Source organism: Carcharhinus amblyrhynchos, chromosome 7 (genome assembly GCF_965287045.1).
Source record: "Carcharhinus amblyrhynchos chromosome 7, sCarAmb.v2.hapA, whole genome shotgun sequence".
NCBI lineage: Eukaryota > Metazoa > Chordata > Chondrichthyes > Carcharhiniformes > Carcharhinidae > Carcharhinus > Carcharhinus amblyrhynchos.
The window spans coordinates 7,516,822-7,544,681 of NC_137330.1; the positions used below are offsets into that span (position 1 = coordinate 7,516,822).

A 27,860-nucleotide genomic window follows, 5' to 3' on the forward strand; every position below is an offset into this window, starting at 1 on the left:
CTTTTGGAGCTGCAGGTTTTAACATGAGATGTTAATTCAAAACCCTATCCATCCTCTGGAAGTTATAAAAGATACCTTGGCTGAATTGAAAGCAGGAAAGCTCCTCCGTTGTTCCCAGCAATGCTTTTCTCTCATTCGTGCTATCTTTTTTAAAAAATCTAATTATTACTACTTTTCTGTTTGAGGTCCTTTGCTATTTGCAAACTGACTGACTGTAAAACGCTTTGGGATGTCATACCAATTTATGTTCTTAATGAAGGACATTGCTTTTGCAATCCAACAACTTTCAAGGTTCTCCTGGTTCTGGTTAAGACATTACAGTGGTATTTTAATCTCAATCTCTGGGTCACTCATTCAGTACCATAACTTCTAGGGTACCCAAATGGGCTTGTTTTTTAAATGGAATTTATTTCTGGCTTGGTGCCCAACCATAAACAAAATGTAACAGGCACAGAGACAGGATAGTGAGGATAGTGTTCTCTCCAATAGAAAATAAATAGTATTCAGAGACCAGAAAGATGCTGGTAAAATTGGCTATAATTTATTGTGATTCATTGCATCATAGACTCTGAAGTGGTAACTATACAATATTTACATAAACAAATAATTCTAATCACATCTTTACCCACATTTATATTAATGTCAGATAAATGAAAAAGTTTTTTAAAAATTTTCAAAGTTAGTATTGTCAGTAAAACAATATTCAGTACAAACCTCTCAAGTGTACACTAGTTAGCTTTTTACTGTATTTGTTCCTGAAGTAATTAATGGTAATTAGCTTATTGAAAGATGACCCCTTTCAGATCATGACTGATGGAGAGTTTTGTGGGTGGAGCTCTGCATGTATCGACACCTGGGCATCTGAAGCGAATGAAGCAAATTCCTCGTAATTGTAGCTTTGGTGCTTGGTTCCACAGTAGCTGGTAATTTGGGATACACTTGACGAGCTACAAAGAAAGATCACAATGAATTCAGGGGCTGTGATTATGTGCCTCGTGCCAGACTCTTGTGAAATGACATTTCGTAAGGTTAGCTATGGCTCAAGAAACTGCAGTATGCAGACTGGGAAAGCCACAAATTTAATATATGGTTTTTGTTGTAAATCTGATCTCAACGACACAATAGCCATCACATGATCCATTTGGGATATTCTGCTAGCATTCTCATTACCAATCACTGCAGGGATTTCTTCCCACATCCCTGCTCAAAATGAAATTGTGATGCTAGAATATGCATATGTTGACATTGGCTGAAAGAATAGATGAATCAGTGGCAGTGAAGGAATGATGATTAAGTTCCAAACTATGAATGTATGAGACCTGCAAGAGATCTTGAAGGTCATGGTAGAGGTCACAGGTTTGGGAATTGCTGTTGAATGAGCCCTGAGGAGTTGCTGAAGTGCATTGTAGATAGAACACATTGCTGCTACTGTGCACCAGTGGTGGAGAGAGTAAATATTGCAGGTGATGGGTGGGGTTGCTTTATCCTGAATTAGACAAGCTTCCTAGGTATTATTGGTGTTGCACCCATCCAAGCAAATGGAGAGTATTCCATCACAGTCCTGGACAGAATTTGTGGAATCAGGAGGTGAGTTAAGACACAGAGTTATCAGTCTGTGACCTGCTCTTGTAGCTGCAGTATTTATAGGATGGGTCCAATTTTGTTTCTGGTCAACAGTGACTGCTCTCAATTGATGATGGGGAAATTCAGCAGTAATAATACCATTGAATGTCACAGGAGCTTATTAGATTATTGTTGGAGATGGTCATTGCCTCGCATTTATTGGCACAAATGTTACTTGCCAGCCTTGGTCCAGGTCTTGCCACATGAATGCCGAATCCTTCAGTACCTGAAGGATTGTGGATGCTACCAAACAATGTGAAATCATCAGTGAATATTGTCACTTCTAGCCTTATGATAGCCAAGTTCCACACACATGAGGACTGCCTCAACCAGATCTTGGGTTCATGTAACCCCTACAACTTGCCTGGGCTTGCAAAATCTTACTAACTGTCCTGGCTGGAGACAATACACATCTCTTTTAACCTGTGCTTAACCCTCTCTCCAACTGCATCTGTAAAGACTTGATTACCTGTAAAGACTTATCTTGTAAATTGAGTGTGTCTATGCATGCCCTGTTTGTGATCACAGCTCTTCACTCACCTGAAGAAGGAGCAACACTCTGAAAGCTTGTGCTACCAAATAAACACATTGACTTTAACCTGGTGTTGTCAGATTGCTACTGTCAACACCTTTCATCAATTTGTTGATGATTGAGTGTACACTGGGGTGGTAATTAGCTGGATTAGATATGTCCTTTTTCTGAATAAGACATAGCTGGGCATTTGTGAAATATACACTCAACCTATAAGGAATCAATATCTTTGGGAGAGATTGAATAGGGAAAGATTGGTGAGAAATAACAGAAAATCAACTGGAGTTTCAAATTCTGGGCACTTATGGTACTATGGATGAGGGATTTCAGGTAAGTGGAGATACTAGTGAAACTCCAGTTTTCCTTAGATCAGAAAAGGTTGAGGTAATTTGAGTTGTTCAGGCTATGGAAGATTTTGACGAGTAAATAAGAAGAAACCATTTTTGCCTGCAGATCAGGTGTCTTTTTATCTATGTCAAACTCCTATTTATTGACTACAGCTTAGCCTTCAACACCATTATTCCCCTAACACTCATCTCCAAACTCCGTGGCCTTGGCCTGGCTATCATCTCCTTCGACTGGATCCTGAACTTCCTAACTCACAGATCGCAATCAGTAAGGATAGGCAACAACACCTCCACAATCATCCTCAACACCGATGCCCCACAAGGCTGTGTTCTCAGCCCCCTACTATACTCCTTATACACCTATGACTATGTGGCCAAATTCTCCTCCAATTCAATTTTAAAGTTTGCTGATGACACCACTGTAGTGTTTGGATCTCGAACAATGACGAGACCAGAGTACAAGAACTAGACAAGTACAATCTACAAGTACAATCCATCGTGCAAACCATGACTATCTACACTTTCTGCTGCCTTGGCAAAGCAGCCAGCATAATTAATGACCTCATGCACCCCGGACATTTTTTCTTCCACCTTCAGCTCTCGGGAAAAAGATACAAAAGTCTGAGGTCATGTACCAACTGACTCTCCCCTGCTGCTGCCAGACTTTCAAATGGATTTACCTTGCATTAAGTTGATTTTTCTCTACCCTAGCTATGACTGTAACACTATATTCTGCACTCTCTCCTTTATGAACAGTATGTTTTGTATAGTGCGCAAGAAACAATACTTTTCACTATGTTAATACATGTGACAATAATAAATCAATTGGTGACTCAAGGTGAAGATTTAAGATAATTGGCAAAAGAACCAGAGATTTTTTACGTGTGTTGTGATTTGATATGAGTTGCTTGAAAGGAGATGGTAGCAGATTCAATCACTACTTCCAAGTGAGTAGAATTACATAAAAGGCCATTCAGTCATTGTGTTCATGTCAGCTCTCTGCAAGAACAACTCGCATTTGATCACTCTCGCTTTTCCCCCCAGCGATAAGCCTAACTGATATGTATTTGAAAAGGAGACACTGGGTATAGTTGAAGTGCAGCTGGAGATATTGCTGAGGAAAAAAAATGTTGAAGCTTTTTGTCCTGCATTTAACAGGACATTTGCAGGAATATTAAATGTATAGGGAATAACAATTTATACTTCATGAGAAGTGAGTACTGAATGGCTGTCAAGTGGATTCTGGTAGAGGTGTTGCCATGGAGAATGCACAATGGTTCAATTCCTGGCTTGGGTTACTGTAAGTGTTCATGTAAGCCTACTTGTGACACTAATAAATAAACTCATCAATTTTCTCAAAGTATAAATTGTTCCCTTTATCTTTGGCGTTCTTGTCAATGTTCTGATGAGTGCAAGATTAAATGTTTTGACATCTTCAGCAAAGACCTGATGAAGGCACAACAGATCACATGGCCTCCTGTGCTGTACAAAGTATGAGGAGGCAGTGGTATAGTCACTGGACTAGTAATCCAGAGACACAGGTTAATACCCTGAGGACCCAGGTTCAAATCCCATCATGGCAGATATGATATTTGAATTCAATGGAAATCTGGGAATAAAAGTCTCATGTATAGGAAAGTGAATTCCACTTGGCTGTTCCACCTATCATGTGTCTGGTCATCTGATGATGACCATAAAACCAGTGTTGATTGTTGTTAAATCCCTATTTGGTTCTCTAATGCCCTAAGGGAGAAGGAAATCTGCTTCCTTACTTGGTCTGGCCTACATGTGACTCCAGATCCACAGCAATGTGATTGACTCTTAAATGCCCTTGGGGATGGGCAATAAATGCTGGCCTAGACAGTGATGCCCATGTCCCAGGGATGAAAAAAAAATTCCATGATTCTCCTTGAGCTGCAGTGGAGTCAGAAATGAGTTTCTACTAATTACCTGCTGAGTGCACTGTGACAGGTGACATTCCAGGCCAAGTCATCATCACTGTCGTATCGTCGAGGATTGTCAAAGAAAAAGGCCCTGGAAGTGAACCCGTGACTGCATGACATTCCCGTCCCTGTCTGCAACAGCACAAGTAATCATGAGCAGTGACAACCACCATAGCAATTTCAAACTCACCTATGTGTACCGGTAAACACTAAATGCCCTTGTTGAATTTATTATTTCACATTTCTAAGCATGGTTCTAAGAGTTCAAGCAATGACTGCTGAGAAGGCTAAATGTACTGCAATTTAAGTTATGCAAATTATTCTGTATAACAAGTGCAATTGTCATTCTCTCTCTCTCTATGACTCTCCTATGACTCTGTGACCTTGTTATTTCCTCTATGTGAACCCTCCTTGGATATGTCGGAATGAATGTTTGAAAATTCCTACACCTTCCACACTTGAATATCTGAGATATCGCCCTGTTCCTGGAAATTCTGCAATCTAAAATAACACCCAATATGCTTCAAGAGGTGCTGAGAACTTTGACCAAGACTGAACACACTTACCAGACTTCGGACTGGACTCCTTACGCGAAAGAAGAGGACAACTAAAGTTGTTGGCAGCAGTTCCCAGATGAATAAGATCACTCCAAACACTAAATATCCTTTATCACCCAACTGGATCTGTAGATCTGCCTGCGTGAGACAACCAACATGTCAGCACCTCAACAACAACCTACATTTACACAGCTCCTTTAATGAAATGTCTTTCACGGGACACTAATCAGGCAAGAATTTGACACCAAACCAGATATTTTCTTTTACTAAGGAGACTTGCCAAAAAGATGTTGGGCAGAATTTTACAAGATTGATTCTAAGCGTTCAACTAGTGTGAAAATGGGAGAGTCCCTGATCCTTTTTTTTGGGAGAGTTTTCACACCTACTCTTATGCAACTAATTACTGAAAAAATGATCTCGCTTGTTTTTAGCTGCTGCAGGCACTGGGCTGAGCTGAATTCACCATGATGTGGATGTGCCGGCGTTGGACTGGGGTAAACACAGTAAAAAGTCTGATAACACCAGGTTTTAGTCCAACCGATTTATTTGATAGTAAACTCACAAGCTTTTGAGGGGACTCCCTCTTCGTCAGGTGCATGGAGAGTTCTGGCCTCGGACAGAGCATGTAAAGCACAGGCAGTGTAGAGATTACTGATTAGAATGCGAATCTTTACCCCTAACCTGCTGTTCAAGTCCTAAAGTGGCCGACAATGTGTGTGGAAGGAGCACTGATCACAGGGTAAAGAGATATGTATTGTCTCCAGACAGCACAGTGAGTGAGGTTTTGCAAACTCAGGCAAGTCATGGGGGTTACAGATAGTGCGACATGAACCCAAGATCCCTGTTGAGACCATCCTCATGTGTGTGGAACTTGGCTATCAGTCTCTGCTCAGAGACTCTGCGCTGTCGTGTGTCGTGAAGGCCGGCCTTCTACTTTCTCACCCCCAAACTGAATTTTGAAAACTATCATACTATGGTCACTACTCTCTCGAGGATCCTTAACTCTGAGGTCATTACTTAATCCCTTCTCATTACACAATACCAAATCCAGAGTAGCCTGCTCCCCGGTTGCTTCACAACATACTGTTCCAAGAAATAATCTCTGATACATTCAATGAATTCTGCCTCCAGGATACCCTTACCAAATTAATTCTTCCAATCGATGTGCATATTAAAATCACTCTTATTGGTGATGATCAGTGCCTGGCATTTGTGCAGTGCGAATGTTACTTGCCACTTGTCAGCCCAAGCCTCAATATTGTCCAGATTTTGTTGCATTTGAACATGGAGTGCTTCAGTATCTGAGGAGTTGCGAATGGTGTGGAACATTGTGCAATCATAGGCAAACATCCCCACTTCTGACCTTGTGAAGGACATTGAGGAAGCAGCTGAAGATGGTTGGGCATAGGACACTACCCTGAAGGATTGCTGCAGAGATGTACTGGAGCAGAGAAGGCTGTCCCTCCACAACCACAACCATCTTCCTAAGTTCCAGGTATGACTCCAACCAGTGGAGAGTTTGTCCCCTGATATCCATTGATTCCAGTTTCACTAGGGCTCCTTGATCCACACTCGGTCAAATGTAGTCTTGATGTCAACGGCTGTCACCCACCTCAGCTCAGAAATTCAGCTCTTTTGTCCATGTTTGAACCAAGGCTGTAATGAGGTCAGGAGCTGAGCCCTGGTGCAACCCAAACTGGGTGTTACTGAGCAGGCTATTGCTGAGCAGGTGCTGCTTGATAGCATTGTTGATGACCCCTTCCAACACTTTACTGATAATGGAGAATAGACTGGATGCTAATGGCTGGGTTGGATTTGTTCTGTTTTTTGGGTAGAGGACATACCTGGGCAATTTTCCACGTTGTTGGGTATCTACTATCTACAAGATGCACTGCAGCAATTCACAAAAAAATCCTTAGACAGCACCTTCCAAACCCTCAACCACCTTCATCTAGAAGGACAAGGGCAGCAGATACATGGGAACACCATCACCTGCAAGTTCCCCTCCAAGCCATTCACCATCCTGACTTGGAAATATATCACCATTCCTTCACAGTCGCTGGGTCAAAATCCTGGAATTCCCTCCCTAACGGCTTTGTGGGTCAACCCTCAGCACATGGACTGCAGCAATTCAAGAGGGCAGCTCACCACCACCTTCTCAAGAGCAACTAGGGATGGGCAATAAATGCTGGCCAGCTGGCGGCGCCCATGTCCCATAATTGAATTAAAAAAGTGGCTTCCTTTAGTGCAGTATAATTCTATCAAACCAGGTAGAAAACCGTGGGAGTTCCAGGCTTACCTGATTCAATAAGTACTGACCTGATCAGATACATTGTACCAATTATAATCAAAAGTGTTGATGTGATTATGGGAGGTGAGCGCAATAGCGACCAAGTTGTAGCAGGCCCTTGATGTATACAGTAATATAATTACCACTCCCACCACCACAGTCTGACAGAGAGATGTCCCCTGAAAATACAAACACAATGGAGATTCTTTAATGCCAACATCTTCCTTTCAATTGTACAAATAGTAATATTTAATACCCAATGACATTCAGGAAACATTGTGAAGTATCATGGACTAAATGGTGCAGTGGATCTGTACAGATTTCTAGCATCTCTGGGATCTGTACATCCTGTTTAAAACGATAACCTACCTCTCTCTTTCGGTGAAATGAATCACAGAATCCCCACAGTGCAGAAGGAGGCTATTTGGCCCATTGAGTCTCCACCAACCACAATCCCACCCAGCCCCAATCCCCAGAATCCTACTTATTCACCCTACTAAGCCCCTAACACTAAGGGGCAATTTAGCATGGCCAGTCAACCCTACCCACACATCTTTGGAGTGTGGGAGGAAACCCATGCAGACCCGGGGAGATTGTGCAGACTCCACACAGACAGTGACCCAAATTGGAAATTGAACTCAGGTCCCTGGTGCTGTGAGGCTACTATGCTGCATTATTCTGCACAGACTAGTAGTTCCCTCCAAGGGGTCATAAGAATGGCTTGGCATGGAGTGTTATGTGTGTGTGATTGACATGAGGTTGGGGCAGTAAGGGGTCATAGATGTTCACAGCACATTCTGTCCTTTTTGTTAGTGCTGGTCCTTTATTGGAATAACCCAAACCTCAGCCTACTATCTCATGATCTCCCCAGATTCCTGAAACACTTCCTACTTGAGATATGAATCCACTGCCCTTTTAATAATGGCATGGTCTTTACCTCATCCAGTGGGGGATTCCATGATTCACAAAATTTCTCATGTAAAGAAATTTTTCTTATTTCTTATGCAGAGTACAAGATCATCATTTGACAGGAGAGGCAGTGGTGTAGTGATATTGTTGCTGGACTAGTAATCCAGACTCTGAAGATCAGGTTCAAATCCCACCATGGCAGATAGTGAAATTCGAATTCCAAATAAAAAGAATCTGGAATGAAAAATCTAATGATGACCACAAAACCATTGTCAATTGTTGTAAAAACCCATCTGGTTCACTAATGTTCTTTAGAGGAGGAAATCCATCGTCTTCACTGGGTCTGGCCAACATGTGACTCCAGAGCCATAGCAATGTGGTTGACTCTCAATTACCTTCAGGAATGGGCAATAAGTGCTGGTCCAGCCAGCAACGCCCACACCCCATGAATGAATTAAAAAAAACCTCAACGCTAACTCGTCCTTGGTCTGTCCACCACATCTGCTGATGGACAACTGAGATGTCAAGTCAGTGGGTTATCATTTCTCGCAGCACCTGGGATGTCTCCCTGCACTAGAAAAATGTTTGGATGTTCCAGATTCTGATGGTTGTGGTTTTGAGCATTGGACTTGTTGAGAATTGGACTTCCGGCTTTCAGCAAATCCCATCACACTTGCGTCTGAGGATGTGCTGTCTTTTGTTTGCCAGGGTTTACCGGTGTGGCTGGTTATTTCTGCGGCAGCAATGGCTTTTTAATAGGGCGAGGGTGTTAGCCCTATGCCCAACCTTCCTTTTCTATCCAGCCTTGAGACTGACATTTGGTTACAGGAGGTGATACAAGCTATAGCTGAAACCTTGTTAGGTTCAATTATTTCCTTTGATCACAATTGTGTCTTCCCATCCCTTCCTCTTTTAGCATTCCAAAGGGACCATTCCATTCGTGATAGCTTGATCCACTCATCCGGCACCTCCACATTCCCGTAGCACCTTCTCATGCAAGTGCAGGCAATGTGACATCTCTTCTTTTATCTTCTCCCTTCTCATTCTCAGAGGCCTCAACCATCCCTTTCAGTGAAACAGGGCAGCTCAGTGGTTAGCATTGCTGCCTCACAGTGCCAGGGACTTGGGTTCAATTCCAGCCTCAGGCACTGTCTGTGTGGAGTTCTCTCCGTGTCTGCGTGGGTGTTCTCCGAGTGCTCCGATTTCCTCTCACAGTCCAAAGACGTGCGGGTTAGGTTGATTGGCCATGGTAAATTGATCCTTAGTGTCAGGGGGATTAGCAAGGTAAATATGTGGGGTTATGGGGATAGGGGTCAGTGCAGACTCGATGGGGCGAATGGCCTCCTTCTGCACTGTAGGGATTCTATGATTTTTCCATCTGATATACTGTGTTAGCTGCTAAGAAGGTGCTCTCCTCAAGACGGGGGAGACAAACAGAGATTGAGTGATTGCTTTACTGCAAACCACTATTCAGTCACCTGGATCTTCTTGTCACCCTTAAATTTAATTCTCCATTTTGGTGTCCCTGACTTGTTGCAGTGTTCAAATGAAGCTCCACACAAGCTCAAGGAACTGCACTGCTTTCCTTTATTCATTTGTGGGAAATGGGCATGGCTGGCTGGCCAGCATTTATAGCCCATCCCTAGTTGCCTGAGGGCAGTTGACAGTGCTGTCACATTACTGTGGCTCTGGAGTCACACGTAGGCCAGATTTCCTTCTCTAAAGGACATTAGCGAACAAACTGGGTTTTTGCCACAATGGTCAGCAATTGATTTTTAATTTCCGCCATCTGCCATGGTAGAATTCAAACCCAGGTCCCCAGAACATTAGCTGAGTTTTTGGATTATTAGTCTCACGATAATACCACTAGGCCATCACCTCCCCTTAGTCAGACACCTCACAGCCTCTGGAGTCATTATGGAGTTCAACAATTTTAGTTAATAAACTCTGGCCCCACATTGTCTTTGTTTTCTTTTCTGGTTTTGTTTTTCTCTCTTGTTTCTTTTCGTCTTTTTCTTTATCTGCTTTCCAAAGGCAGTTATTCTGAATTCTGCCATTCATACCTGCTCTAGACACATGGGGCAGGATTTTCTGGCAGCTCTCGCCGCAAGACCAGAAAATTCTGCCTGAGGTAAACAGACCTTTGGTCCATGTCCTGCCCTCCGATGGGACAGGAAAGTGCTGCCCATCCATCTTTTGTTTCTTGTCACATTTTCTTTGTGTTTGGCCTTTCACCAAGAATCCATTTTACCCTTTTTGTCATTTAATCTCTCTTGGATTCCACCCTATCATAGACCTCAACTTTGTATCTTGTTCCTCCCTCCCACCACCTTTAATTGCTTTAAAACTTGGAACATCTCTAACTTTACCCAGTTCTGTGGCAATGGCACTGAGTTGAAATATTAACTCTGATTCGCTGTTTGCAGATACTGGCAGACCTGCTGGGTATTTCCAGCATTTTACTTCAATCACAGTCATGCCTGAATCACTGCTGAAACATAGCTTGAAAATAAGGGTTTAATATTCCCAGGTTTGGGTACAATGAGAGGCCAGACTATTTTACAGCTGCAAGCCAATGGTTATTGAGATCTGAGGAGATGGTTTTGGACACCTGTTGAGAAGCGCTAAAACACAGCGAGGTATTGTATTCAGTATTAATCCCAATAAGTTGATTTTGAAACAAATATTCACACAGTCTGCTTCAGTTCACTCTGGTTAAATCATTAAGTAATTTCCTACTGCATGGTGGCACAGTGGTTAGCACTGCTGCCTCACAGCACCAGGGACCCGGGTTTGATTCCCAGCTTGGGTCACTGTCTGTGCAGAGTCTGCACCTTCTCCCTGTGTCTGCGTGGGTTTCCTCAGGGCGCTCCGGTTTCCTCCCACAGTCCAAAAGACATGCTGGTTAGGTGCATAGGCCATGCTAAATTCTCCCTCAGTGTACCCAAACTGGTGCCAGAGTGTGCCCACTAGGGGATTTTCACAGTAATTTCATTGCAGTGTTAATGTAAGCCTAATTGTGACACTCATAAACAAATGTAAACTTTATATTTTACTGTGGTAACCTGTACAATTGCAAAATTGTAATCAAAACCATTTCAGTGAGATCTTACATTGGACCAGTGTCCATGACTCTCCAGTACAAATTCCCACCATACACGAAGTCAGCACTGTTACCAATCAATTTATTTCTGCTGAAACACCATGTCTTGAGGTCAGCATTTTATAGATAATTTATTTTTGCGGAGATAGAAAATGATCAGGAGATAACACTTAACAGGAACATTTGGTCATGTCTAACCCACAACTTTATATAGGAAAACAAACCTTAGATTCTAAATATATATTGGCCAGGGACATTTTAGCAATCTTGTAGAGGCTCACAGACAGTGAGATTGCGCACAGCACAAAGAGGGAGTCATTGATCGCTACACGGACAAACACAATGGTCTTTGTTTCGGAGTGTGTGATCTTCACAAGCAGTGCACATGTTAAGTTTACCACAAGGAATAGGAGACTGGCGAAGAAGAAAATCAGCTGAAGGGGCAGCCTAGAATAGAAAAGAAACATTCAACATGACTTTAACATAGAACCAGTCTTGTCCGACTGCTGCTAAAATCCTCATTCATAAGACCATAAGACATAGGAGCAGAACTAGACCACTCGGCCCATCGACTCTACTCCACCACTCAATCATGGCTGCTATTTTTCTCATCCCCATTCTCCTGCCTTCTCCCCATAACTCCTGATCCCCTATTAATCAAGAACCTATCTATCTCTGGCTTAAAGACACTCAATGACCTGGCCTCCACAGTCTTCTGCAGCAAAGAGTTCCACAGATTCACCTGTGGCTGAAGAAATTCCTCCTCATCCCTGTTTTAAAGGATCATCCCTTTAGTCTGAAGTTGTACACTCTGGTTCTAGTTTTTCTTACTAGTGGAAGCATCCTCTCCACATCCACTCTATCCAGGCCTCGCTCTATCCTGTAAGTTTCAATAAGAACCCCACTCATCCTTCTAAATTCCAATGAGTACAGACCCAGAGTCCTCAACTGTCCAAACTTTTATCACCCCCACCCCCCTTATCCTTTTTCCTCCATTAAATTAGACTCATCCTGAACTCTGCCTCCCATATTATTAATTGCACCAAGTCCCATGACCAGTGGCGGATTAACCATTAGGCTGAGTAGGCTTAAGGCTAGGGGCCCAGAAGGGACTGGGGGGCCCAAGAGCAAAAAAAAAATTGGTTTAATCCTTTTAAGGGTGAATAAATTTTCATAACTATACCCCGTGGGTGAATTAATATAACAGATACCTATAAATAGAGGAGCTTCACCCCGGGACTTGTCCTACATGCAAATAAATACAAAATAAATGCAACAAAGAGTTTACTCAGTGCATACTTAGGGATGTATTGAGCTCTGGCAAGAGATTGACTGCACGAGGTGTATCCAAATACGTACATTTGCTTTAGAATTTATCTGTCCTTAATGATCACTAACTGTTCAGGTGAGCATTCATTTTCGGCACTGAAAAGGATCAAAATCTATTTGCGCTCAACAATGAGCGATGAGAAACTTAGTCATCTGGCACTCATGCACATTGAACCAGACATGCTTCGGTCTGTTGATTTACATGCTGTTATCAACACTTTTGTAAACCAAAAAACACGGAAGCTTTTTAAAGTACAAAAGTAAAGAAAATGAAAAAGAAATGAATAAACGGGCTGTAATTGATTCTTATAACTTTATGATATTACACATGTAGTACATTATACATAGTACAACAATATAAGTTATCTAACGTCACTTTATTCTATTCAATGAAGGGAGGGGCAGGGGGCAAGGGGCAAGGTCAGGGGGCCTTACTAAAGCTCAGCCTCAGGCTCCGGGTGGTAGTTAATCTGCCACTGTTCGTGACCACTCTTGTTTCATGAACTAAGTTGGCCCCATGGCTCAGTAACACTTTGAATTTAAGATTTTCATCTTAATCTCAAATCCTTCCATGACCTCACCCCCTCCTTACCTCTGACCTTCTCCACCCCTACAACCCTCCAAAATCCCTATGTTTCTCCAATTCCAGCCACGCGCACATCCTCAGTTTTCTCAGTTACTCCATGACTGGTGGCTGCAGCTTCCACAGCCTGGGCCCTGAGTTCTGAAATTTTCTCCCTCAATTTCTCTTATAATCCGAGTAATATTAGATTACCTGCCCTGGCATGGCTGTGTATGATCTGGTGCCAGATCTTGTTTGTTCATCTGGAGAGCCTCGAGATGTTTTGCTATTTTACTCATGCAATATAATTGTTAGAGTTATCAACAAGCAGTATTAATAAAGTATATTCATTCTAATAGCCCCATAACACTTTCACATGAATACTTAATACCTTCTGAAGTTGCCTAGAAGGTTTGTTATTTATGCTAACATTCACCGAGCGGCTGATGAAAACTTAACCCTAACTCTCAGCCAGAAACAGACAATAAATACAGTTAATGATCATGGGACTAGCTGGGATAACAGAATACAAATTGTGACAACTAGGTAACAGTAATAGATTGTATACTCCACTTGTACTATACGATGGCAGTAGTATATAAATTATAATTGTTCTAATAGTAACAGATTATGGACCGATTACTATATAATGAGTGTAGGTTAGGGCTACTATATAATGATAATAAAACACGGACTATGATTTTACCTGTATTTTCGAAGCTCTGGGTAGTACTTGGATTTTGCTTTGAAAATCACCTAGAATATAAAATCTACTGTTTAAATATTCAAACTTTGCAATATTTAGAATTTATTTCACTTGAATACAGTTATTAAGATTGACCCAAATGGATGGAAACATGTCTGAGAATTTTACAATGCACTGAAGCAGACACAGGCCAAATGTTTCAACACTGTTGAAGGATTAAATTGCTGATATATATTTCAAGCAGCTTCACTTGTTTTATCATACAAAGCTAATCCAAGCTCTTTGATCATTTGAACTAGATTTCATTTGATTTATTACTGTCACATGTATTGGGATACAGTGAAAAATATTGTTTCTTGCACACTATATAGATAATTGAAGCACTGACGGCTGTTCATAAGAAAAAATATATTGCATCCACCAATGGCCTCTAGAGGGAGTTTCTGCTCTGCTAATCTACATTACCCACTGGTATAAAATCATTTTAAACCATTTAATCTGCCAGGAAATCTGTGCAATTTTTCAAACAAGTAAGACTGTACAAGTGGTGGACTGGAGTACAAGCAGATTAGAACAGCAATTTGCATTTATGTAGCACCTTTTTACATAGTAGAATATCCTGAGGCACTTCAAACAAAATTTGACAGTAAGCCAAATAAGGAGATGGTGGCACGATGGCACAATGGTTAGTGCTGCTGCCTCACAGTACCAGGGACCTGGGTTCGATTCCCAGCTTGGGTCACTGTCTGTGTGGAATCTGCATGTTCTCCCCATGTCTGCGTAAGTTTCCTCCGGGTGCTCCGGTTTCCTCCCACAGTCTGAAAGACGTGCTGGTTAGGTGCATTGGCCGTGCTAAACTCTCCCTCAGTGTAACCCGAACAGGCGCCAGAGTGTGGCGACTGGAGGATTTTTCACAGTAACTTCATTGCAGTCTCAATGTGAGCTACTTGTGACACTAATAAATAAACTTAACGTAGACATTAAGGCAGATGGCCAAGAGCATGGTTAAAGAGATAGATTTTAAGGAATGTATTAAAGGAGGAATGAGCTATTGAGATATAATGACATTAATGAGGAAATTCCATTGTGTAGGGCCCAGGCTCCAATTGTAGACTGGTAAGTACCATCTGTACACAGCGGGCATTTAGATGTGGCACCAAGCAGGGAAGGACAACACATTAATCCAGATTTCCACACTGAGCTCAAGTCATTGAGAACAGGATAAAAACTCCTGGCAGGAGCTGAAGTCAGGATGGACACACTCTGACTGGGCATGGTAATCTTTTGTATTTATTCATTCCTGGGACATGGCCAGCATTTATTGTCCTAGTTGCCCGTGGAGGGCAGTTGAGAATCAACTACATTGCTGTGGACCTGGAGTCACATGTAGGCCAGATCAAGTAAAGACAGTAGATTTCCTTCCCTAAGGGACACTGGTAAACCAGGTGGGTTTTTCCAACAATTGACAATGGATTCATGGTCATCAACAGATTCTTAATTCCAGTTTTTTTTATTGAATTCAAATTCTACCAACTGTCGTGGCAGGATTCGCATTCGGGTCCCCAGAACATTAGCCGAGTTTCTTGATTAAGAGCCCAGCGATAATACCACTAGGCCATGGCCTATACCAGTTCTAGCTGCAACACATTTCTGGATGCGTGACCTTAGATGAGTTGGAATTACTTGATTTATCTATAATTATCTGATGATCTTATGCTTTCCGAGTTGTAGCTTAAACAGAGTTTTTTGAATATTAAATTCTTTAAGACAAAGGGACCATTGATGCAGGAGCTTTAACGTAATTTAGAAGGGAATTGGATAAGCATCTGAATAGAAAGAACATAAAAGGATGTGGAGAAAGGCCAGCAAACTAGGATTACAGAAAATAGCTCCAATTAAAGAGTTACCATTGATTATAGGCACGATGCTGAATTTCTGCCATTCTAATTCAATAAGTTCTCAAGTTTTTTTGAAATTCTGGAGAGAATTTTCCTCGCCTACATAAGGCGGGATCACAGTGCAGGACAGACGGGGAATAATATTGGGGGGGATCTTGTTAATTGTATAAATTAACATTAATGTATAGGATCTTGCGTCCATGTTGGTTCTTTGCAAAAACAACTCGGGCCTGTGTCTTCAGATAATTATCCAACGTCTCCTTTTGAAAGCCCAAGTTAAATCTGCTTCCACCAATCCTGAGCATTTCATTTCAGATCCTAAGCACAATGTGTAAATCATAGAAACAACAGAGTAGATGGAGGCCATTCGGCCCACCAAGTCTGCACCAACAGCAATCCCACACAGATCCTATCCCCATGTAAGCCCATGTATTTATCCTGTTAATCCTCCTGACACTAAGGGGCAATTTAGCAAGGCCAATTAACCTAACTCGCACATCTTTGGGCTGTGGGAGGAAACCGGAGCACCCAGAGGAAACCCACACAGACATGGGGAGAATGTGCAAACTCCACACAGTGATCCAAGGCCGGAATCAAACCTGGGGCTGTTGCGCTGTGAGGCAGCAGTGCTAACCACTGTGCCACCACGCTGCCCAATTTGGTAAAATCTTTTTCCACAAGAACTAAAGCCGCACAGGTGGCTCCTATGGCACAATCCTGAGGAAAAACATAAGTGTTCTTCCTGGTTTCATGATCCAAAATTATCCTCCACACAACATCACTGGAAAGAAAAAGGAAAACAAAAGATGCTGGAAATCTCAACCGGTCTGACCGCATCTGTGGATAAAGAATAGAGTTAACGTTTCGAATCTGGGAAGGGTCATCCAGATTGGAAACGTTGGCTCTATTCTCTCTCCACAGACACTCAGACCTGCCAAGATTTTCCAGCATTTCCTGTTTTTGTTCCGATTCCAGCATCTGCAGTAATTTTGCTTTTATCACTGAAAAGATGATCTTTTTATTATCAGGTTGCCATTTGTCAGAACTCACAGCTTGCCAAAGGTTCCCTGCAGTACAACTGTCTCTCTGTACTTCTGGAGTAGTTTGCTGGCTGTAAGATGACTTGAAACACATGAAAGGTGCTGTAGAAATGCATTTGTTTGGAATCACCCACAATTTTCTGGCCTTTTCCTAATGTACATTCCTGCTCTGGCGATTTTGCACTGAAACTCTTTCGAAAAACTGGTTCTTTTGTTTTCTTCACCTATGTTTCTCAACCCAATCTTCTTTCCAGAGCTGATTGTCCAGGGAACTGACAAGGAATCCAGAATTCCTTTTCTAACGATTAGCACGAAGCAGGTTGGAATGGTTCACTTAGTCACTCGCACAACTTTAATTCATGTTCACTCAGTAAATACTCTCAATCTTTAAATCACGCTGGAAGGAAAGGAATGCGTCATTTAAATAGTGCCTTACGTGACCTCAGGGGCGTTCTAAAACTCTTTGCAACCAATTTCTGAAATGTAGTCAATATTGCAGTGCAGGAAGTGAGGCACTATCAACACCAAGCCCCACAAAGAGTAACTTGGACAAATGAACAGACAATCCTTTCTGTGTTCAACTGAGAGGACAGCTGGGCCTTGTTTTAATATCTTATCTGAAAAATGTAGGAGAAAAATTATGCCATTTGGCCCATCAAGTCTACTCTGCCCTTTGATCATGGCTGACATGCTCCTCGTCCCCATTTTCCTGCCTTCTCCCCATAACCCTTCAACCCATTACCAATTAAAAATCTGTCTAACTCCTCCTTAACCTTACTCACTGTCCCAGCATCCGTCGCACTTTGGGGTAGCAAATGCCACAGATTCACAACCCTTTGGGAGAAATAGTTTCTCCTCAACTCGGTTTTAAATTTGTTACCCCTTATCCTAAGACGATGACCTCTCGTCCTCGAATGCCTCACCAGCGGAAGCATCTGCTCCACGTCTACTTTACCCCTATCTCTTATCATTTTGTACACCTCAATTTGATCTCCCCTCATTCTTCTAAATTCCAGAGAGTATAGACCTAAAGTGTTCAATCCCTCTTCATACAACAAACTCTGCATCTCTGGAATCAATCTAGTGAACCTCCTCTAAATTGTCTCCAATGCACTCCTCAAATGAGGGGACCAAAACTGTGCACAATATTGCAGGTGCGGCCTCACCAATGCCTTGTATTGTTACAACAAAACTTTCTTACCTTTATATTCTATTCCTTTATTTTTTATTCCATTCCAACAGTGCAGTATTAGATCATAAAACCATAAGATATAGGAGTAGAATTAAGCCATTCAGTCCATCGAGTCTGCTCCACCATTCAATCAATGGCTGATATGATTCTCATCCCCATTCTCCTGCCTTCTCCCTGTAACCTTTGATCCCCTTATTGATCAAGAACCTATTTATTTCTATCTTAAGTACACTCAATGACCTGGCCTCCACAGCCTTCTGTGGCAATGAGTTCCACAGATTCACTACCCTCTGACTGAACAAATTCCTCCTCATTTCAGTTTTAAAGGAGCGTCCCTTCATTTGGAGGTTGGAGTTCTAATCTCTCCCACTACAGAGTATCAGCTTGCACGATGTACAGAATGGTCCTTGAACCCACAATTTCCAGCAAGAAGGCACAGTGCGGCTTCCTGAACAATGGCTGACAGGTCTTGGGAAACATAGAAGATAGGAGCAGGAGGAGGCCATTCAGTCCTTCGAGCATGCTCTGCCATTCATCACGATTATGGCTGATCATCCAACTCAATAGCCTAATTCTGCTTTCTCCCCATAACCTTTGATCTCATTCACCCCAAGTGCTATATCCAGCCACCTCTTGAATACATTCAATGTCTTGGCATCAACTACTTCCTGTGGTAATGAATTCCACAGGCTCACTACTCTTCAGCAAAGGAGGACCAAGGAATTGATTAAGAAAGGGAAAATAGAGTATGAAAGTAAGCTTGTGGGGAACAGAAAAATTGACTACAAACGTCATTCTTCTAAACTCTAACGAGTACAAGCCTAGTTCTTTGGGTGAAGAAATGTCTCCTCACCTTTGTCTTCAATGGCCTACCCTGAATCCTCAGACTGTGACCCCACCATTGGGAATATTTTCCCTGCATCTACCCTGTCTAGTCCTGTTAGAAGTTTATAAGTCTCTATGAGATTCCCCCTTCATTCATCTGAACTCCAGCGGAAGCAATCCTAACCTAGTCAATCTCTCCTCAAACATTAGTCCAGCCATCCCTGGAGTCAGCCTGGTAAACCTTTGCTGCACTCCCTCGAGAGCAGGAACATCCTTCCTCCGAAAAGGAGACCAAAACTGCAGACAATATTCTAGGCGTGGCCTCACCAAGATTTCAGATTTGATTCTCTAAATAAATTAGATCGCTATCAGAGTTAGTGTAATCTCAATATCTGTCCCATGGCTTTACTGGTAAATCTGTGGTTTATCACCTTGCTGACACACACAAACTCAGTTTAGACTGCTTACACACAAAGACTGTTATTTGCAGCTTCCACTCCAGACTTTGTTCCCTAGTGACCGACTCTATCCCTCTCCCTGGCAACAGTCTGAGATGAAGCCAGTCTGTTTGTAACCTTGGTGTCATGTTTGATCCCAAAGTGAGCTTCCGACCTCCTCTTCATGCCATCACTAAGACCACTTATTTCCACCTCCATGACATTGCTTTACTTTTCCCCTCTCTCAACGCATCTGCTCACTCATGCTTTTCACCCCCAGACTCAACTGTTCCAATGCACTCTTGGCTGGTCTCCCACATTCTACCCATTGAGCGAAAACTGCTGTTTGTGCCTTATCTCATCGAGAGTCCCGTCCTCCTGTCACCCCTATGTTGGCACCCAAACAAGTAACATCTTAATTTTAAAATTCTCATCCTTTTTTTCAAATACTTCCATGGCCTCACCCCTCCCTGCCCCCTCGAGATATCTGCATGCCTTTGATTCTGCCCTCCTGTACATACCAATTTTAATTGCTCTATCATTGATGGCTATGCCTTCAGTTCTCTAGGCTCAATCCGATACTGAGGAAAGACATCAGCACAGACAATGTGGAATATGTATGGGTTGAGTTAAGAAACACCAAGGGTCAAAAAAGTATGTATGGCGTGGTATACAGACCGCCAAACTGTAGTGGTAATGTTGGGAAAAGCATTAGACAGGAAATCAGAGATGCACGTGTTAAAGGAACACTTGTGATTATGGGTGACTTTAATTTGCATACAGATTGGGAGAATCAAATTAGTCACAGTAGAATAGAGGAGAAATTTCTGGAATAAAGATGGGATGGTTTTCTGGACCAAGACATTGAGGAGCCAACAAGGTTACAGGATTAGGTATTGTGCAATGAGAAAGGAACAGTTGACAATCTAGTTGAGAGAGAACCCTTGGTGACGAATACCCATAATATGGTAGAATTCTTTATTAAGGTGAATAGTGATGTAGTTGATCCTGAGATCAGGGTCCTGAATCTCAATGAAATAAGCTATGATGGTATGAGAAATGAATTGGCTATGGTAGACTGGGGAACATTACTAAAAGGAAGGGTGATGGACAGGCAATGGCAAACATTTAACAAATGAATAGGTGAACTCCAAAGTTGTTTATTCCTATTTGGCGCAAGAGTGGAAAGGGAATTGTGGCCAAACCATGGGTTCCAAGGGAAATTAGAGATAGTATTAGATTCACAGAAGAAGCATACAAATTAGCAATAAGGATTGGGAGCAGTTTAAAATTCAGCAAAGGAGGACCAAGGAATTGATTAAGAAAGGGAAAATAGAGTATGAAAGTAAGCTTGTGGGGAACAGAAAAATTGACTACAAACGTCATTCTTCTAAACTCTAACGAGTACAAGCCTAGTTCATTCAGCCTCTCCTCATAGCTCAACCCCCTTAACTCCGGCATCAGCCTAGTAAACCTCCTTTGGCCTTGGAGGGAGTGCAGAGGAGGTTTACTAGGCTGATACCGGAGTTGAGGGGGTTGAGCTATGAGGAGAGGCTGAATAAACTAGGCTTGTACTCGTTAGAGTTTAGAAGAATGAGGGGAGATCTCATTGAGACGTATAAGATGATGAATGGGATGGATAGGATAGAGGTGGAGAGACTCTTCCCGCTCAGAAAGGACAGTAGGACTAGGGGGCACAGCCTCAAGATAAAGGGGGGGCGGTTTAGAACGGAGTTGAGGAGGAACTTCTTCACTCAAAGGGTGGTGAATCTCTGGAATTCTCTGCCCGTTGAAGTGGTGGAGGCTACCTCACTAAATATTTTTAAGACGCGGGTTGATGGGTTTTTGATAAGAGAGGGGATTAAGGGTTATGGGGAGAGGGCGGGAACGTGGAACTGAGCCACGACAGATCAGCCATGATCTTATTGAATGGCAGGGCAGGCTCGAAGGGCTAGATGGCCTACTCCTGCTCCTATTTCTTATGTTCTTATGTTCTTATGTCAGTTTATAGGGACCCAGATTTGATTCCCACCTTGGGTCACTGTCTGTGTGGAGTCCACATGTTCTCCCTGTGTCTGTGTGGGTTTCCTCTGGGTGCTCCAGTTCCTCCTACAGTTCTAAAGACATGCTGGTTTAGTGCATTGGCTGTGCTACCCAAACAGGCACCGGAGTGTGGCAACTAGGGGATTTTCACAATAATTTCATTGCAGTGTTAATGTAAGCCTACTTGTGACACTAATAAATAAACCTAAACTTAAACTTTAAATGCCATTAATTACTAGGACCACTGTTGTAAGGTGGTATATAGATAAATCACCGTTCCTTCACTGTCGCTGGAAATCCCAACCTAACAGCACAGTGGGTGTGCTCACACCACTTGGATTTGCAATGGTTCAAGAAGGTGTCTCACTACCATCTTATCAAGAGATGGGCAATAAATGCTGACCTAGCCAGCAACTCCCACATCCTGTGAATGAATAAAAAAATGAACACGGAATTCCCCAAGAACTTCTGCCAGAAACTACCTGACTCATTACTCAGAAACATCCCAGAAGTATTTGGAGTGGAATGAATGATCTTGTGCAGACAGTATGGAATGTGCAGCAAACAACCAGAAGGTGAATAGTTGATTCCTTTGAATTTCCCAGGGATTGGGAATTTGACAAATGGAGACGGTTACAATGTCAAGGTATTGGAGTCCATTATTGTAACAATGACAAAGTATCTAACAGCTGGATTAAAGCTGCAATTAAAATCCAACCGGTTGAGGAGTATGGTTGGTCAGGTCACCGGGAGAACCCTCTACCACACTTTAACTGGTGCCTTCGAATGGTTGAGTTTCACCTGAGCTACTGAGAGTTCCAAGATCTCATCCCCAGAAAAACAGCTCCAACAGTGCACCACTTTGTTTGTAAATGGCGGATCTCCACTCGAGTAGTTCCTGTGCAGCCATGGAGGTGGGGGGGGGAGGGCTGGGGGGGTGCATTGGTGGGGGGGGGGTCATTTATTAGTGTCACAAGTAGGTCTACATTTACTCTGCAATGAGGTTACGGTGAAAACCCCGTAGTCCTCACACTCCGGCACCTGTTTGGATACACTAAGGGAGAATTTAGCACGGCACCTAATGCACCCTAACCAGCACATCTTTCAGACTGTGAGAGGAAACAAAAGCACCCAGAGGAAACCCAAGCAGACATGGGGACAACGTGCAAACTCCACACAGACAGTGACCCAGGCCGAGAATCGAGCCTGGGCCCCTGGCACTGTGAGGCAGCAGTGCTAACCATGCAATAAAATTGCCATGCTGCTGCAGGAATTTTCAAAGTGCCGCAGTTAGACAGATCCACTCCAGATTAATGAAGACATGAAAAGCAGAAGCAGAATTAGCAGAAATGAGACAACTGCCAGGACCTAGTTTTAAACTTCTGCTTTCCGTGCCCTGTGATATTCCAGCAGAATACATCTACTTTATCTAACCTCCTCCAGCCCAGTAACCTTTAGACAATTCTGCATTCAACTCCAGTCTCCTGTATAACCTCCACCACCTCCCCATCCCACACCAATTCTCCCCAAGTTTTTCCTTTCAGGATTTTCAACATCTCTCTTCAATTTCCCCTTAACCTGTTATATTCTAATCAGAGTAATTCAGGTTTCTCTTGTAATTTGTAACTAAAGTCCTGCATCCTTCCTATCGTCCTACTAAATAAACGTCTGTACACTCCCCAAGCTTTGACTTCTTACCCAACGTGTGGTGCCTAGAATTAGAAAACAGGTTCATAGAATCCTACAGTGCAGAGGGAGGCTATTCAGCCCATCAAATCTGCACGGACCATAATCCCACTCAGGCCCTATCCCCATAATCCCATGCATTTACCCTAGCTAGTCCCCCTGACACTAGGGGTCACTTTAACATGGCCAATCCACCTAATCCGCACATCTTTCGAACAGGTCGCAATGCACCAACTGAAGCATAACCCCACAGTATTTGAAACATTTCCTTGCTTCTGTACGCTTTGCTTCTATTTATAAAACCAAGGATTCTATAATGCTTCACTAACAGCTTTCTCAACTCGTTCTGTCACCTTCAAAGATTTGGGCACATATGTCCACAGCTCTTCTGCTGACATTGAGCTACTCCCACCCCATTAGCTGACCCCCTGCCTGCCCCTGCTGGAAGCAATTGCCAACAACCGTTTACCTGAGGCACCTCATATCCATTGGCAATACGGCTGGGTAGGGTGAACCTGACAACATGATCACACCCCCCCATTCCTCCACTCTTTCGTGACCACATTGTGTTATCTACTCCTCTTGCAGATCATTTCCACCCATTTGTGACTGACCTTACTGCCAATTTGTATAACATTGCACATTCTGAAATGAATCATCCTTTTCAATAAATTGTGCCATGACACAGTGGCACAGTGGTTCATTGCTGCCTCACAGCATCAGGGACTGGGGTTCAGTTCCAGGCTTGGGTCACTATCTGTGCAGAGTCTGCATGTTCTCCCCGTGTCTGCGTGGGTTCCCCACGCAGACACGGTGTCACAAGTAGGCTTACATTAACGCTACAATGAAGTTACTGTGAAAATCCCCAAGAAGCCACACTCAGGCACCTGTTCGGGTACAGTGAGGGAGAACTTAGCATGGCCAATACACCTAATCAGCACATCTTTCAGACAGTGGGAGGAAACCGGGGCAGCTGGAAAAAACCCATGCAGATATGGGGAGAGCGTGCAGACTCCGCACAGAATCAATCCTGGGTCCCTGGTGCTCTGAGGCAGCAGTGCTAACCACTGTGCTACCATGCCACCCCATGGCTTCAGCCACTTAGGCCCTAAGTCTAAGGGGAGATGATGGCCTAGTGGTATTATCGCTAGGCTATGAATCCAGAAACTCAGTTAATTTGACCTGAGCTCAAATCCCACCACAGCAGACGGTGGAATTTGAATTCAATAAAAAGAACCTACTGATGACCATGAAACCATTGTCGATTGTCGGCAAAACCCATCTGGTTTACTAATGTCCTTTAGGGAAAGGAATATGACCGCAGTAATGTGGTTGATTCTCAACTGCCCTCTACAGGCAACTAGAAACAGGCAATAATGCACATGTCCCAGAATGAAAAAACAAAAAGTTCTAGTTTGCTCCCCCGATCTCGACACCTCTCTTTCATCCTTTAAAACCCACCTTAAAATCTACCTCTTTTTAGCCAAGTGTTTGGTCATCTGTCATATTGGCCCCTCTTTTGGTTTTCTGTTAATTTTAGTCAGATTTTGCCCCTGTGAAAATGTCTCAGAAGATTTTCCTTTTTTAGAAATGCTGCTCAAATGCAAATTATTACTGCAGTCTCTTCCTCGTTCTTAACATTTGCACGTTTCATCTGCTTGTCTTTATCCTCTTAATTCCCAATTAAAAGAACATCCTGATCTTAATTATTTAATAGCACAAATAGCTTGCTGCTGGTTACGTGCAATCTTTCAAAAACCACAAAGTTTCTTGTTACTGTGCATCGCAACATCGGTGGAAAATGGCTTGTAGTCCCTGCAACTCTATAACCTAATGAGAGAGTCTCTGTTCACTCATTCTGTCCTTTGAAAACCAATGAGATATGTCTGTCTGATTACTTGTTGGTCACCCTCTACTTCTCATCGCAACACTTAGACCATAGCCAACAAAACTAAAAAACTGGACAGTCAATGCCTGGAAGGGCCATGGTTTTAAGAATGGAGGGATGATACAGGTTCTTGGCTAGTTGAGTCATTGGTTGCTATCCTGTTAACTTGGAATTCCAGTTGTACACACCAGGGAGAAAGGTACATTCAAAGGGAATATGGTGCAATGTTCACATAGCTCAGCACTAGTGTTAGAAAGAAGATTAATAAGGGGACCAGGGGAAAAGGCAGGAGAATGGGAATGAGAAAAATATCAGCCATTGTTGAATGGCAGAGCAGACTCGATGGGCTGAATGGTCTAATTCTGCTCCAATGTCTTATGGAAGCGCAGATGGAGTGCTGGAAGTATTTTGCAATGAAATTTATACATTGCTTCGTGTTCAGACTGATCTGGTCAGATTGCCCTCTGAGTTTGCCTTCTTTCCAAACTTTCACATCATTACTCTGCCCTTCTGCCCTATAGTCTGGTCAGTGTCTTGGAAAGAACTAACTGGTGAAAGGTCATGCAACTCATGGTATCATTCTGACTTCTGAGTCAGAAAATAGTTCAAACCCCACTGCTGAGACTTTTGTGCATAGTCTGGACTGTCATTCCACTACAGTACGACGAAACTTTAAATATTAAGCAGAGGTTTCACCTGCCCTCTCAGGCAAAAGATCCCATGGCACAATGTGAAAAAGAGAAGGGTTCTCCCAGTGTCAGTCAACAAGATGAGTGGCCCCGTGGTTAGCACTGCTGTCTCGCAGCATCAGGGACCCGGGTTCGATTCCAGCCTTGAGACACTGTCTGTGCGGATTCTGCACATTCCCCTCGTGTCTGCGTGGGTTTCCTCCGTGTGCTCTAGCTTCATAGGATTCCTATAGAAGGAGGCCATTCGGCCCATCAAGTCTGCACCAACTACAATCCCACCCAGGCCTTTTTCCCAGAACAAAATCAGAGTGGAGAATGTGGGCAACGATCTCACTACCTCTCACAGTCTGAAAGACGTGCTGGTTAGGTGCATTGGCCATGTTAAATCCTCCCTCAGTGTAGCCGAACAGGCGCCAGAGTGTGGCAACTAGGGATTTTCACAGTAACTTCATTGCAGTGTTAATGTAAGCCTACTTGTGACACTAATCATAGAATCCCTACAGTGCAGAAGGAGGCCATTTGGCCCATCGAGTCTGCACTGACCACAATCCCACCCAGGCCCTCTTCCCATAGCCCCTCATATTTACTCCAATTCCCCTGAGACGAGGGACTATTTTAGCCTGGCCACTCAACCTAACCGGCACATCTTTGGACTGTGGGAGGAAACCGGAGCACCCGGAGGAAACCCACAAATAAACTTAAACTTAAAAACCAGGTACCTATTGGAAATTTCAGAAGTGTGGGGAAAGAAAATAAAATTGAAAAACAACTTTAATTTTTTTTATCCAGTTTAACAGATCAACTTCAGAAAGCTGTTTTAAAAAAAGATACTTCAACAAGAGGCATTCTTTCATTGACAAGAACAGTGAGATATCTGTACTCACCTGAGTGAAGTAAAGGTTCATCAAGCTTAAAGTGAAGAACTGGAGGCAAATTGGAAAACAATAAAGCAACCAGAAGGCAAAAGGGGCAAGAGAGTTCGCCCGCGCAAAGTCTCTGAAGTAAAAGGAAAAAAGGATGGTCCTCACAGCAGCCCAGAGCAGGCAGAGGAAGAGAAACACAGTCTGGTAACTGAACCTCTTGTGCCTGTAGTGCAGAATAAGCCAGAGCTGTACGTATACAAACACAAAAAGCAGGGAGTAAAAGACAGTGTAAACTACAGTCAGCCCCAGCTTCACAAAGGCAGGTACAGCAGGGGACAGAGTCGGAAGGAAAATTTCCTCGCTCTCCATATCCTTCACTCAGCTTCTAGTTCTCCATCCAGCCAAGAGTTTTGTTTCATTTTATCGGTCGAATTAAAAGCTTCAATTTCCTGCTCCTGCAGCTGGAGACAGCCAGCAGAGGCACATGACCACAACCAGAATGATTCATTAAATCTGAGGCTTTGTCAGCATTTGGCAGGAAACTGAAAGCTGCCCATTTCAAGGCAGTCCTAAAAAACATTGGTGCCCACACTCAGAATGCACTCACATCTTTGGCAAAACCACACAGTCTGGCCACCCATAGACAGTGTAAATAGAATCACCATAGGCTGCACTCAATAGGATGATTCCTCAGCTAACCACTAAACTGGTTATAATGGAGAACTCAGAACAATTTAAGTTTAATTTTGGAATTGTTTTAAATGGGATTTACACTTCAACTCGTCCATCCAGGTATTATGGGCGGCACGGTAGCACAGTGGTTAGTACTGCTGCCTCACAGAGCCAGGGACCCTGGTTCAATTCCTGCCTCTGGTCACTGTCTGTGAAAAGCCTGTGTGTTCTCCCAGTGTCTGTGTGGGGTTCCTCCGGGTGCTCCAGTTTATTCCCACAGTCCAAAGGTGTGCAAGTTAGGTGGATTGGCCATGCTAAATTTCCCCTTTAGTTTCAGGGCGTTTAGCAGGGTAAATCCAGGGGGGAGGAGGTGTTATGGGAATAGGGTCTAGGTGGGATTGTTGTTGGGGCAGGCTCAATGGGCTGAATGGCCTCCTTCCGCACTATAGGAATTCTGATTATTTTGTTTCCCCTGGTCAAATATACCAGTTATGAACAGATTGGAAACATACCCTAATTCCATTTGATAATGGTGCATTTGAGTTGAGTTGATTTATTATTGTCATGAGTAGGCTTATGTTAACACTGCAATGAAGTTACTGTGAAAATCCACTAGCTGCCACATTCCGGCACCTGTTTGGGTTACACTGAGGGAGAATTTAACATGGTCAATGCACCCAACCAGCACGTCTTTTGGACTGTGGGAGCAAACCAGAGCACCCAGAG

The 27,860-nt window shown here is 43.1% G+C and overlaps 1 protein-coding gene across 1 annotated transcript; it reads right to left on the reverse strand.

The window, feature by feature from the left end:
• Positions 1–530: 530 nt before the first annotated feature.
• Positions 531–26,920, reverse strand: gpr137ba (G protein-coupled receptor 137Ba). The gene is made up of 7 exons (XM_080191872.1): positions 26,484–26,920; positions 13,902–13,951; positions 11,529–11,751; positions 7,322–7,471; positions 5,012–5,140; positions 4,453–4,577; positions 531–947 (listed from the first exon to the last, which is right to left on the reverse strand). The coding sequence occupies exons 1-7, from the start codon at positions 26,829–26,831 to the stop codon at positions 800–802; spliced, it is 1,173 nt and encodes a 390-aa protein (XP_080047998.1). The 5' UTR covers positions 26,832–26,920; the 3' UTR covers positions 531–799.
• Positions 26,921–27,860: the final 940 nt, after the last annotated feature.

Bases quoted from the DNA above. Each gene is read 5' to 3' on its own strand.
- gpr137ba (XM_080191872.1), bottom strand. From the start codon at position 26,831: ATGGAGAGCGAGGAAATTTTCCTTCCGACTCTGTCCCCTGCTGTACCT. The intron at 13,952-26,483 runs GTGAGTACAGAT...TTTATATTCTAG, and splicing joins TGAACCTTTACTTCACTCAG to GTGATTTTCAAAGCAAAATC. The intron at 7,472-11,528 runs GTTTGTTTTCCT...TTGTATTTTCAG, and splicing joins ATATATATTTAGAATCTAAG to GGGACATCTCTCTGTCAGAC.